The following is a 12,887-nucleotide window of genomic DNA, read 5'->3' on the forward strand; positions in this document are numbered from 1 at the left end:
AATAAATATTTTGGACTTTTCTATTTATAGTAGAGTTGTAAAATTGCCAATTGCAGAGTGCATACTAGCTGCTTATACATCCATAGTGAAAAATTACCCCTTACTTGTAAGCAATTATCTTATCTTAATTGCTTTATAAAAGAAAAGAGGAGAAATCATGTTCTTCATTTTCATGGTGCAGATTAGCTGTATTTATTGGACTGTCAGCACATGATGCTACCATTTGTGAGACAAGTTTGCATAATTGAGACAGTGCTAGCTATAAGTTTGATTCCCCAAACAGGGAAAGGTAAACATGCTGCTGATATATTTAACTTATGAGGCTAGGATCTCTCTGTGATGATTATCTTTGTAGTCTCACGTTTTTAGTACCTCTAGCTGGTGGCAACTTCAAAGCCTGAAATCATAGTGATGGGTAGTGTTGTTATTGGGAGACTGTAAGAGAGGAAAAGGAAACAAAGTACCGCTGTGAGTAGGATCAGGTAATACTACCTTGGAGTTTGGACACCTGGTGAGAGTATGAAACAAAAACTACTTCGCCCCTCTACCCCTGTTCCTTGGAGGAAATCTTTCACGTCTCACGGTGACTATCCGTAACGTAACTGATTTCACCATGATTTCCTTTACATGTAGACTTCACAGTTCCATGGCCCTAATTAAATCTAAGTAGGATAGATAAGAATCGCATTACGTAAAAGTCACAGAAATGTTAGCAAGCAGTTGCCTCTCTTGAAAGGCTGGATCTTCCCTGATGCAACAAATACATTTTATATGGCTCTTTTATATTGATTCCTGGTGGTTGGGGTTTTTTTTCCAAACCAAAGGAAGTCATTTTAACTCTAGTTTAATAACTGACTGCTTACCAAACAATAGAAAACTTTCTAATATCTAAACTGCAACCCAGTAAAATGTAGATGAGAGTCTAATTCCAGATTCAAGTGGAATCCTGTGGTGTTGTTTTCCGGAAGCTTCAGCGATAGCAGGAGTGAACTACATTACCTCAGATATCATAATAGGTGATTAGAGGAATGGATTTTAAATTATTTGAAGATTTGTATTCCTATTCACTAATGGATGTTCAACTATTTCAATTACTTGACTGACTGAAAAATCTTACTCTCTCTGAGAAGCGAGGGTAACTTTATGGATTGGAATAGCTCCCATAGCAACAAGCTACTTTGAGCTCACCCATTTGCCGATGGAGATGTGAGAAATGCAGCTTTCGATTTTAAACAAACCTCCACACGTTCCTGTTTTGAAAGCAGGTTGCAGAATTCTTCATCATACCTTCGTGAAGCCTATAAAATAGCACGAGGCCTTGTTGTGAGGATTTCAATCCACAGCTCCCCAAACAGCTTAGCACAGTGTTCGCATTGCCTGTATCCCAGGAGACAAAGGCCACTCTGGTCAGGCTACTCTGCCTGATCTCTTACAGACACGCAACATTTTCCACCCAGTTTTGTGATGACAGTGTAGCTACTAGACAGTAAACTACTTTACTTGTATCACGTGCTCCTTGTGTCCACCTGTGTATTACAACGCTTCTCACAAATAAGGCTGCAAATGCTCTCCAGTGCAACTTCTGGTTTCCTTACACATTTCTGAAATGTTTGTGTTCTGGGCTTCTGTTATCGTTAAAAGTTCAAGTTTGGTGGATTTTAAACTAAAAGGAAGTGCCTTAGGCCATTCATGAATAAAACTGGTACAGTCTTCTTTTAAATTAAGGGTTGACCTGAAAATATCTGCAGCCTTGTGTAGACTATTTGAGTTAGTAGATATACTCTAGAATTTAATAGGTGTGTGGGAAAATGCATGCCTTTAGGTGCTAATGAAGTCAGTTATGTACCTAATTTCGAGCACTGACTATGTTACAACTATTCTGTCTTAAAGTAGACATGCAAGCATTTTACTGGCTAAAAGCTTGTGCCCAGAAGCATGTCCTGTAAAACAAACATGACAGTGCAGGAAACTATTTCTGTCTCAAAAGCTTCTGCAGCACCATTCCCATGGTATTTGAGGATTGCACCAAGCCCATCAGCAGCCCTTCCTGGGATCCAGGCCACCCAAGGCAGCCTCCAAGCTGCTCCACTGAGCCAGCTGAGCTTGACTAAGCCACCTTATTGTCTGTACAAAGAGTGTGTGGTTAGCCTGTTTGAAGCTTGCCCTCAGGACTAATATGGGAGTTCAGAACATGATGTGAGCATAGCTATATCATCTGCTAGCTGCATTTCCTTTCATTATCCCGACTCCAGATAATCTAAAAGTGGTTGATGCCCTTGAGACCTTCTTCAGATCATTGAGATTCTGTTTTGTCACTAAGTTTTGCAGTGTTCGTTCCATGGCTCACTGTATGCTTTTGTATTTCTTTGTTAAAATAAAAGTAAATGAGTAGGTTTGATACAAAGAGCATTCTTACCCCAGATCCAGCAGAACTCTTGAGTAGGTACTTCACTCTTCACTCCAGTTGATGTCAACAGGAATAATGTATGTGGTTACTGTCGAGCATGTGCTCAGCTGGCACACATTGAACTGTGGCTGGATCAGAGCTAAAGTGTACCAGATAGCCTGTTACCATATTGACAGGCTTCTCATTCGAAAAATACAGCCTAACTCTAAAAAAGTACAGCCTAATTCTACTGTGTCACATGCATGTGTAGTAGCTGGATAGTACTTTCTCATTCCATCAGTTTTAACCACAATTTGTAACATTTTTTAAAATGCTCTTGTTTATGACTTTCACATTTATACCAATGAAGCCTCTGTTAAACGTGTTACTTTAGAGATCATATAAAAATCCTGATGGCAATGATTGGAAGTGTAATTTAGGATCAGAATATGGGTTTTTATAGAGCTGAAAGTTCTCCTGCCTCTGCTAAAGTCAGAGGGAACCTTTGCCACTGACATTGCTAGGAGAAGCATCAGACAGCATATAGTGGTGTTGTGGAATCTTCTGATCTTAGTTTTCTGTAGAGAAAGGCTTCTAGGATCTCTGTGACTATTTGGTGTACACAAAACATGGAGCCGGCAGGGTTTCCACTCCCATTATTTTTGACAAGATAATTAAACAAACAAACAAACAAAAATCAGGAAAAGATTTTTGTACCAGTGGTAATAAAGGTTGTCATATTTTGCTTGAAATATGGCTTTCATATACCTACTCTTTCTTTGAGCTAAATGACTGCAAAATCTCAGCAGATGAAGTTGAAAACATTCCAAAACTCCTCCAAGTTTATTGCTATCAACTTTGTGGTGTTTTGTGATTTATATGAAGATTATATTTCCTGATATGACTTATAACACTGTCTGGATAGAAACATCTTGGTTATCTCCAAGGATTCCAGTTCTCAAGAGGGAGACATCATTGTTCTAATTTTGCAATATTGGAAGACTTTCATTAATTATGAGAGAGAAAAGGATATTATAATATTTTAAATCCAATAGCAACAGTACTCTAGCAGCTACTATCAACACTGCATTTCAGTGTTGCAGAGGGATATTTCAAAATATTATGCAGCAGCAGTTTTGAGTTTAATTGTCTGCAGATGGTAGATGATCTATTTTCCTCACTCGTTGCCACATTTCTAATAGCACCCAGGCTGTTCTATGTAAATGAGTGATCTTTCATATAATTTTGTCCTTAATTTTCCAATATTTTTTCTTTGCATCATACTCCAGCTGCATCATGTTGGATCTGACCTTTTAATTTTTTTTTTATATTCCTTAATATATATGTATCATAGTGTGCTTAACCATTTAGAGGCAACCATAGAACTGCTGGCAAACAAATACAAGATTTTATTAACGTGAGCCACACTAATAGTTACCTATAGCAGTCAGGGATTGTTACAGCTCTGACAGAGAAGCCTGAATACTCGAGGCACACAAATAGTCCAGGTTTTTTCAGCTTTTTCTTGTCTTAATGGCAAAACGTGAACTTGAAACTCAGACCTCAAACAGTAACTCACATACCTAACTACGAAGTGTGCCAGCTCTCAGTGATCGTTCTCTGTATGATGAAAGTTAAGTATATGTTTAGTCTGCACATTATCAGAACAGAGACCCAAGTGGATACAAGAAAAATGAGTCTTTGCTAGCTGAAAAAAATTTCACAGAAAGATTCTCTCAGAAAAGAATTATCAGAAAAATATAGCATTATGGAATGGGAAAACAGAAAGTTCCAATGACCCAGAGAAGTTAACACCAGCGTAACCTGCAGAAGCAGTTAGCTTTCACTTAGAGCCCAGTGCTGTGACTAGCAGAGAGTCTCCAGTTTTCTCAGATGCATTATATGTAAATAATGTGCTTTGAGTCCTCTTCCTGAATGAAAGTCACATATGAAAGCTTATTAATTTTGCAGAATAACCAAACTAACAACTGAAGTTGAAAAGGAACTGTGGGAGGTCTTTTTTTTTTTTTTTCTTTTGTTTTGTTTTTATTTGTAAGAAGTTCAGACAATAAACTATTGACCAAGATTCTTCTTGCTGGCCTAGCTTCAGTCTGGCTTTTTTTTCCCTCATGCATGCTGACCTGGAAATCTTCCTTTGCCTTAGCTGCGATAATCGTGACTCAGCTTACAACACCATACATTCGCATCGCCCCTGCTGCAGGCGACGACCAACTAACAGGTCAGATGTTCAAGTACAGACAAGTCATCATGCCCATTTTGTCTCATTTCCTTTGGCTCCTTTTCCCTGACAGTTTCTTCGTTCTCTGCCCATAAGTAGTTTTCTCCATTAAAGTTTCTTTTTCTTTTTAATTTTTTTCTTCAGCTCCATTAAGTTAAATTGTGTGCTTGGCACCAAAATGTGCACACACATAAATCCCTGTACGTACCACTCCGCTGCATGTGCCTGTCGTGTCTGTGATCTGTGGAATGTTCCTTCAAGCCTGATGTAAAGAGATCCGGTCTTGCTCCATCCATAAATTAAACAACAGTTTGAATATAGATCTATATATATGTATGTACCTGTTTGGGTTTTTTCTGTATTACTGCATCAAGACACTAGAATCTCTAAATAATTTAGGCCCAAGAGTTGCATGTGTAAGTTAGGAAAAAGATCTTGTATTAATGGGTTATTGTTTTTTTACTGCAGAATATTGGGAAGTCCGTATTTTATGGCAACATTTCAATATGCAAAGAATTAAATAAAATTTATTCCTTTTTAATTACGTCATACATGAGTTCTAGGATTAAAACAAAATAGCCCAGCATCTAATATCTGAGAATAAACAAGACTGTTAGGTTTTTAGATCTAATTGTCAAAGTAAGCTCAGTACCTAAAACAAATAGTTCAGAACATACCAGAAAATCTTTATGAACTTGGAAAAATTACTCACTTGCTCAGAAAATACACACGAGCATAAAGCTTTTAAGGGATTTGGAAACCTTATTTTCAAACAGAAGCAAAGAGCATTAAAAAACTCATGAATCTAAGGTGAGTTTGATGGAATATGTAATGGGGAAGTTAGAGCTAGTCCCTTGGAATTTAGCATATGATATAATCATTGCCTTTTTCAAGAACACCGGCATAGTTAGAAGGGAAGCATGTAAATGTTGCTACAAGGGTGTCTAAGGGACAAGGAGGAGTTCAGATGCTTAGCATCTGGATAATGCTATAGTCAATAAGAGATAGTTAAATGATTCAAATTGAGATAAGGGGATTAGTGGCATGTCTGCTACAGCTTTTAGTTCTTTGGTATGTGTTATAATAACAAAGCTGAGTGACCCATAATGCCCTAGTTACCATGTCAGTCATCACAGAATTGTTGCATGTATATTCGTATTATGCAATAACATATGAGCTAACCAGAATAACATGTTTAGATGATGCTAGTAGCATGTTCTTGTTAGTGCTGCTTGTCAGAAGCTCTGTCCACAGAGCTTGTGTTTTATTACTTGAGAATGAAAAAAAAGCTTCAGAGAGACAAAGAGCATCTCTTCCATATCCTTGAATTTCAACAAGTTTTGATTTCTTCATCGCAGAATTCAAATAAGCGAATAAGCTTCTGCATTTTTCCATATGGAGAGTTAAATGTTTCTCTTGTCTTTTTTTTTTTAATGCAAAACTGAGTAGCTGCAGGAAACACTGGGGATACACGTGTTCCACAGAAGGGAGATGGCTATAGTAGTTAACAATGACAAAACAGAAATAGAGTTACCATAGGATAGCCAGGAAAGTATTTATTTGGTTACTTTGTGATTTCTGGCATTCTGTGATTTTTATTTCCTTTAAAAAAAATTAAAATCTGTTCTACCAGAAACTGGGTTTTATATTAAAAAAAAAAGTATAAACAATACTTGCAAAGAGCATTTATGGCTGTGGAATATATTAGAAACCCTCTGAAATCCTCCTCATCATTTTCGCACCCCCCTTCTCATGCTTGAAAGACTGTGATAAAAAGGAAAGGAACACCTTTCTCCTTCTTGGTTGCCACAGCTGCAATAACAGTGAAAAAACTAGCCCATGGCTGGTCCCATGACAGCAACAGGAATTCATATTTTTCTACAGAGACACACTGCATAGGTGTCCCTTTGGCAGGCTTTTCATCTTCAGGATAGTACAACAATAAGGGTATCTGCAGTATCCATGAAGAACCCAAAGGTTTTCTTAAAGGAGCTGGGCTGGACATGAGAAAGCAGGGAATGATGCCCATTCTTCCCACATTTTTCCATACTGTGGACGGGATCTACATGTGAAAGGATTTCTTTATGTGGAAATCATAGGACTGTTGCTAACTGTAGTTACCACAAGCCCTACAGCTGTAACTCTTAAATAATGTTACTTAGCATTTTCTGTTCAGTGCCTTTTCCCCACTTCTTTGCTCAGCACTAAAGTAATTACATTTAGGATCAAGAAATTACTTTTGTCTTTTAGCATTTGAGGAGATTCATAACTGGCAGTGGGGAGGTCAGGATTGGGATTTTCTTTTTTTCAGGTGGGAAGTTGATGCTTCTTGCGTAATGAAAATTTAAAGTCTTGGCTGCATTCCTGAACATTGTTACCAATTTGCAAAGGTCTTTCTCTTCAGAAAGATCATGGTAATGCAGCTCAGCTTTCAAGCCGATTGTACTTGAACTCATTTCCTCCACCCTCATCGTCAACTCATCCTGGCCCTTCCTGGTGCAGTTTATAAACAATGAATTATTAGTTCCTCTCTGTTCTTCCCTTCTCCTTCCTTTTTATGAAAAAATAAGATTATTTCCATTTACAGGATCAGCTGATAATTGCCCTAAATATCTCTGACACTGACTCCTTCCTTCATTACTCCTCTGCAGCCTGTAGCAAAGGGAACTTCTTGCAGTTGCACTTCAATGTACTTGTCCTTAAGTTATAGTATAATGTAACATAATGTAAAGGCAGCTGTGTGATTTTGTTTCTGAAAAGCCAAAATAGGCAAATTAGTGTTGTTCGTACTAGTGAATACATTATCATCACTGAATCCATAACATAGTAACTAAGGAATTCAAATTTGGGGGATAGCATTTAGGTTTAGGTGTTAACCTTACGAAAAGTAACTGACTTGAAATCCACTCAGTTGACCCTATCCTACAGCCAACAGGGTCATCTAACATGTTTCATCAGTTTTCATGGTACTGTCTCCATGCTTTCATAAACCAATACAGTTTCTCAGGATGGTTGAAATCAAGGAGAAGGTTCACAAAAAAAACTTGCTGCATACATAAGTGATTGCATGATCTTGACTTTTAAGTTGAATAACCAATCGAAGTGTTTGAGAAGGCCTGAAGGCATTTGTGGTTTGCTTCACTATTTTGGAAGAGACACTTCTTGTAATAGGTTTAAATTGGCCATATTTGATATTCACTTGGCCCTCATCTCTTTTTTTCTGTCTGCATTCTGATAAAATAGCATGCTTGGAATTATGATTAGGGTGTTCATTCTTTCAGGCATTTTCTTAATTGTTGAAATATGTCTGAGCTACTTATATTTAAATTAAAGTATTTCCATTTGTGATTTAGTGGAGCAGCCACCACTTTACTGGATATTATTGAGACTGATTTCCATAGAACGCCCTTTTTACTACCCATTGTTAATTACACATGCAGCTGGAAGGGAGAGTTCTGTTTTGTACATTCTTCACAGATTAAATCAGATACAAGAAGATATGTCAGAAGTTTTGTAAAATAACTGATGCTTAAGAATTGGGAAGAATGTTTTTCAAAAAGATAGTGGCAATCTTAAAGCTTATATGATTTTTACCCAGCATACCTTAATGGCCCCAGTGTTTACCAATTGTTCAAGGATTCTGGTCCTCTTGCTCAGCTGGGCAGAATGCAAATCTTCCTACTTTCTGTGGCACCGGCTGAATGCATTTCAATGGGCTGGAGTGTCACTTGTGATTTATTGCCCATTTTTGTTCTTTTATGTGTTATATTTGTCATTTTTGCAGTGACAGTTTCATCTATAAAACAGTATAGTTACAAGAAAATGTTAAGAGGATACAGGAGTGCCATGGGAGCTACTGTTTCCTTTTCTCCTTTTTTTTTCCTTTTCCTAGTACATTTACAGAGTCAAATGCCAGGTTTTCTGGTTTTAAGACAATGCAGCCAAAGCATCCAGATTTTTTAAACATAAGTGAATTTTCCACCTGAAGAAGAGCTGCAGTTAAATGATTAGACAAAGAGGGTATATAAATAATGCTAGTAACAATTCACAAATGCTGAAATAACCCATAAGTACAAGCCCACTCCAGGTATAGAAGTCAGTTATCAATGCGATTCTGTTAGCAATGTTAAGTACTCCAGATCATGTTTTACAATAATAATAAGAATTCCTATAAGGTTTTCTGAAAATTAATTAGCAGCCTTAGTTTTGAATGTGTTCAAGTCATTACAGAAAAGCCACAGGCTCTGATCCGGGGTTCAAGACCTCCTCCCATTCATCTCCTCTTACTCAGAACTGGTCAAGTTGGGGACCTTTGCAACTCTACTGAGTAAATAGGAGAGAAGGAAGGATTAAGTGCAGAAGGACATACCAGCAAATCTGCTCCAGGTATTGATGCTTATAGTTGGCCAAGGAGGTATGAGTTCATCAGCTACACTGGCACTGTTTTGCCAGAGCTGGTGGTGTTACAGACCTTGGACAGGAACAGCTAGAGAAGATTCCATGCTTAGGAGAAAGTACCAGTCTTTCCTTACTCTTAAGGAAGGACAAGTAGCCAAATCAGGTATGTTTTACACTGTAGAGATTGTTTGTCTTTTATTCAGAGGAGTTTAAAAGTTGGTTGCCACAGAGTTAATAGTTGTTGCAGGAGCTATGTTACATCTCTCAAGTATGCAAGTGATTTGGAAATTTGGAGTGTTCGAGTCCATAGCTGAGAGTACTGTATGGTTCTAGGTGTTAGTGTCAAATATCTCTTTTTATGAAGAATGTGAAACAAATTTAACTTTAGCCACTAGAGATGAGTCTTTTCAGTTCATCCCAGCTTGAAAAAATAATATAGTTGCTCAACAATATGTAATCTTAATATGAGTTCTTTTGAGGTTGGACTGGGGGGAGGGCACTTTCCTTAACCTCATTACCAAGAATGGAAACAGAAGACACAGTCATGAAAATAACAGTATGAAAGAACTGACCAGGATAAATACTTAACAAACTGAAGGATCTCTGACATATGTGTAGTACAGATCAGTACCACATCTAATCCAAAATATTTCAACATCAGCAATGTACAGAGGAGCAGAAGATATCAAGCAAAGAAAAAATACCTGCAGCTAATTTTTAGAGTATGGTTGTATGTCATACAGTGTGTTATTTCATTTCTGTATGAAAAAATACACCTCTGATTTTTACATTCAAAGCAGAACATGTTTTGCATGTACCAAAATGAAAAATTAAGGAGAGACAGGGGAAGAGAGAGAAACTCAGAGATATAATTAGTAACTAAAAAAACTGGTGCATTTCAATGTTTCCCATCTGTAGTTATTGACTGTATTCATAAAATTCTAAGCAATTAGAATTTTAATTTGAAAGAAAGTGTTGGACTTGTGGATAAAATAACCTGTAGTTCTTACGAACTGTAGATCTGGTGCTTGTATCACTGGCGAGTTTAACAAATGTGTAATGGAATATTAAACGGATTACCTCTGTGTTAATGTATAGGTGACCATTAAAATGTGTCACAGTTAAATGGAGAGTAATGCTGTCGGCTTTAATGAAAAGGCACGAAGCGTACTACCTTGGGTGAAATAACGTCTCAGCAGTTCACTGAGTATAGGTTCCTCTAAATAACTGAAAACTTAATACGTATCTGTGATGCGTTTGTCTGCTTGGAGTAATAAGTTGATACTATGCAAGCCTGGACTCCAGTTATTAACAGGTTTTTAACGCCTGCTTCTCCAGACACTGCACTGAAAATGCCCTTTTCTGCAGTAATGGTGAGTTTGACTGCAAGAGACGATGATTTTGGAGCTCTGTGAAGGGCATTCAAGTTTATTTTCAAGTCTTTATTTTCCCAAACTTGAACTCTCATTTCCTCCTCTTAATCTGATTGTCTGTTATTGCTGACCAGTAAGAAGTTTTTGTGCAAATAGAAAACTCCCATGCGAATGAAAGTTGAGTCACAGTTTTGCATAGAAGTGATTGGAAGTTGCTGTCTTACACGGATTCAAGCAGACAAGAAGGGAAATAGAGTAGTTTCAGGTTCTGTTTCATCTTTTGAGTTCACAGGGGAAACACAACAGAGGAAAAATGGTAAATTGTCATTGGTCAGAAGCAAACAAAGTATTTGTGAACCTTTTTTGAAGGCAAATGGTTATACTTGGCACTTTTTGGTATGCTGTCATTGAATCAGGCAGCTTCTGGTTCTGAGTAAACGTGTCAATAATTACAAGTGATAAGAAAAGGACACATGAGAAAAATGGCTATTTAAGGCATTTTTTATCAAAAAGGACAGGTGGAGATTTTTCTGTAACACCTAAAACTTATGAAATATATGAAAAATGAAATGTAGGTTGTTGATAACCGTTCAGAGGAGGCCTAGTCCATTCTTGTCCCTGTGCCTAGAATCTTGGTTTGTCTAACATTGCTTCAGATTGGGCAGGATTTTTATTGGCAATACTATAAGTGCTTCTGAAATGTGAACAAAAGAACTGCTACACTGTATTGGCACAAAGACAGATTTAGAATTCTCTGGAATTATTTATTCTTTCTTGTCCTGATTCTCCTTTCGAGATCCTTTAGCCAACATTTCTGCCCCAAAACAGTGTGGACTCTGAAAATGCTTTTAAAAAAAAAAGTTTTATGTCTTTTTATAAATTTATTTTTACCTTTCTGCATGCTTCTTTGCATCTTTAATTCCATTTACCATCTAGCAGAATGAATTAAATTATGCTTTCCTCCAAGAAAATAGGTAGGTGATGAGTAATGATAAGTAAGTGCTGAGAGTGTGACTGGTTTTGAAGGATTTCTGAAGAATCCTTCGTAAGGGCTACAATGGGGAGGGAGGCTGGTAGCGGGAACGTCAGCCTTACCTGTGAGCTGGTGGCAGCATAGACCAGAAGATGCGTGGATCTATAGATGTACCATTGGTACTACATTATCCTTCTGCCCTATTCCTCTTACTGGCAAAGTAACCAGATCTTCACTGACTTCCCATTTGGAACTGTTCATAAGTGTTCCTGTAGTTAAGTCTTCAGTGGCAGCAAGATCAGAAGACGCTCCCTCTCTCCAGTACTTATTTCCTATCCATAGCTTCAGATTACTCAGTTCTCATGCTGGATGTGGCCCCTCTCCATCCACCCCTATGTTTCAAAGTACTGAGACACCTGCAGTTCCAGCCCTTGTTGGTGCCCTTTTCTCAGACCTCCTCATCCTCATTCAGCATGAGACCTACAGTTCTAGAACTAGTTGGATACAACTATGTTCTTGTAGCTCCTCAGTCAACCTTCTTGATCAGAAATTTGTGTCACATGGAGTCATACCAGTCTTTGTGGTGTTTGGCTAGTTACAGAGCAGGTCAGTAAAGAACTCCAGTTTCTTCTTTGCCTCAGGGGGATTTTGATTTTTATTTTCTGTGGCAGGATCTGTCTTTCAAATACTCTGCCACGGATTTTCCTTTTGTTGACATACAGGTCTGTGGTGTGCACCATTGTGGCTGCTCCTTTGGCCACACATGTACTTATAAGTATGTAATCGGACATCTTTATAAAATAAAGTGTGTGGTATAGCCTTTAGGGCCATTTGAGAGCTTAAGATGCCAAAGACTGTATATTTTTCCCTTAGGAAATTGTTTATTTCCAAGAAGGAGATTCACTGTGTGTGTATATTCTAGACTTACTGATTTCTCGTTGCGTTGTGTTGAGTGTGCTTTAAACATCCCTTAATGATCTTAGCGTTATTAATGTGCAAGGACTTACATGTTCTCTCTTCCAGTAGGAGTGAGGGCTTCCAATTGCTGGGGTGCCCAGTGGAGAGGAAAATGTTTATGAACTTCAATTATTTAAATTTCCTTGATTAAGAGAAAAGGGGAAAAAAAGAGCTAGCAAAAAGGTTGGTGGGGTTTTTTGCAAAGGAGCAAATGAGGTGTTTGTCCAGGCTTGTTTTCTTGTAAAGCCTTTTTTTAAAAAAACAGTCTCCAGAAAAATGCAGTCTAAGGAGCCTGGATTAAAATCCCATTAAAATTAATTTGTGATGAGACCAAAAGATACATATCAAACTGGGAACTTTCTTTTGTTTAGGCTTATTTTGTAAAAAATGTTATTTTTCCTGACAACCAGAAACACAGATGTTTAACAAAAAAAGTCTTTTTGCTCACATGCACCAACATGAATCATCCACCAGTGAGAGATACAGTTCAGTTGATAGTCAGTTAAATGAGTCATATTCATCAGTAAAGTAGTTCTTTGCATTTCTTTTCATGCAGTTATT

The 12,887-nt window shown here is 37.6% G+C and overlaps 1 protein-coding gene across 1 annotated transcript in view; it reads left to right on the forward strand.

Annotated features, from left to right (window-relative positions):
- The window catches only part of PTPRM (protein tyrosine phosphatase receptor type M), a gene marked incomplete at its 5' end in the record, with an annotated part of 481,602 nt that overhangs the window by 297,560 nt on the left and 171,155 nt on the right, over positions 1-12,887 (forward strand). The window contains one exon of the mRNA XM_084260019.1: positions 4,551-4,625. Within this exon, the coding sequence (XP_084116145.1) occupies positions 4,551-4,625 (75 nt within the window). The remainder of the gene's footprint in view (positions 1-4,550; positions 4,626-12,887) is intronic.

The sequence above is a fragment of the Gallinula chloropus genome (genome assembly GCF_964237585.1).
Source record: "Gallinula chloropus genome assembly, chromosome: 2".
Lineage (NCBI taxonomy): Eukaryota > Metazoa > Chordata > Aves > Gruiformes > Rallidae > Gallinula > Gallinula chloropus.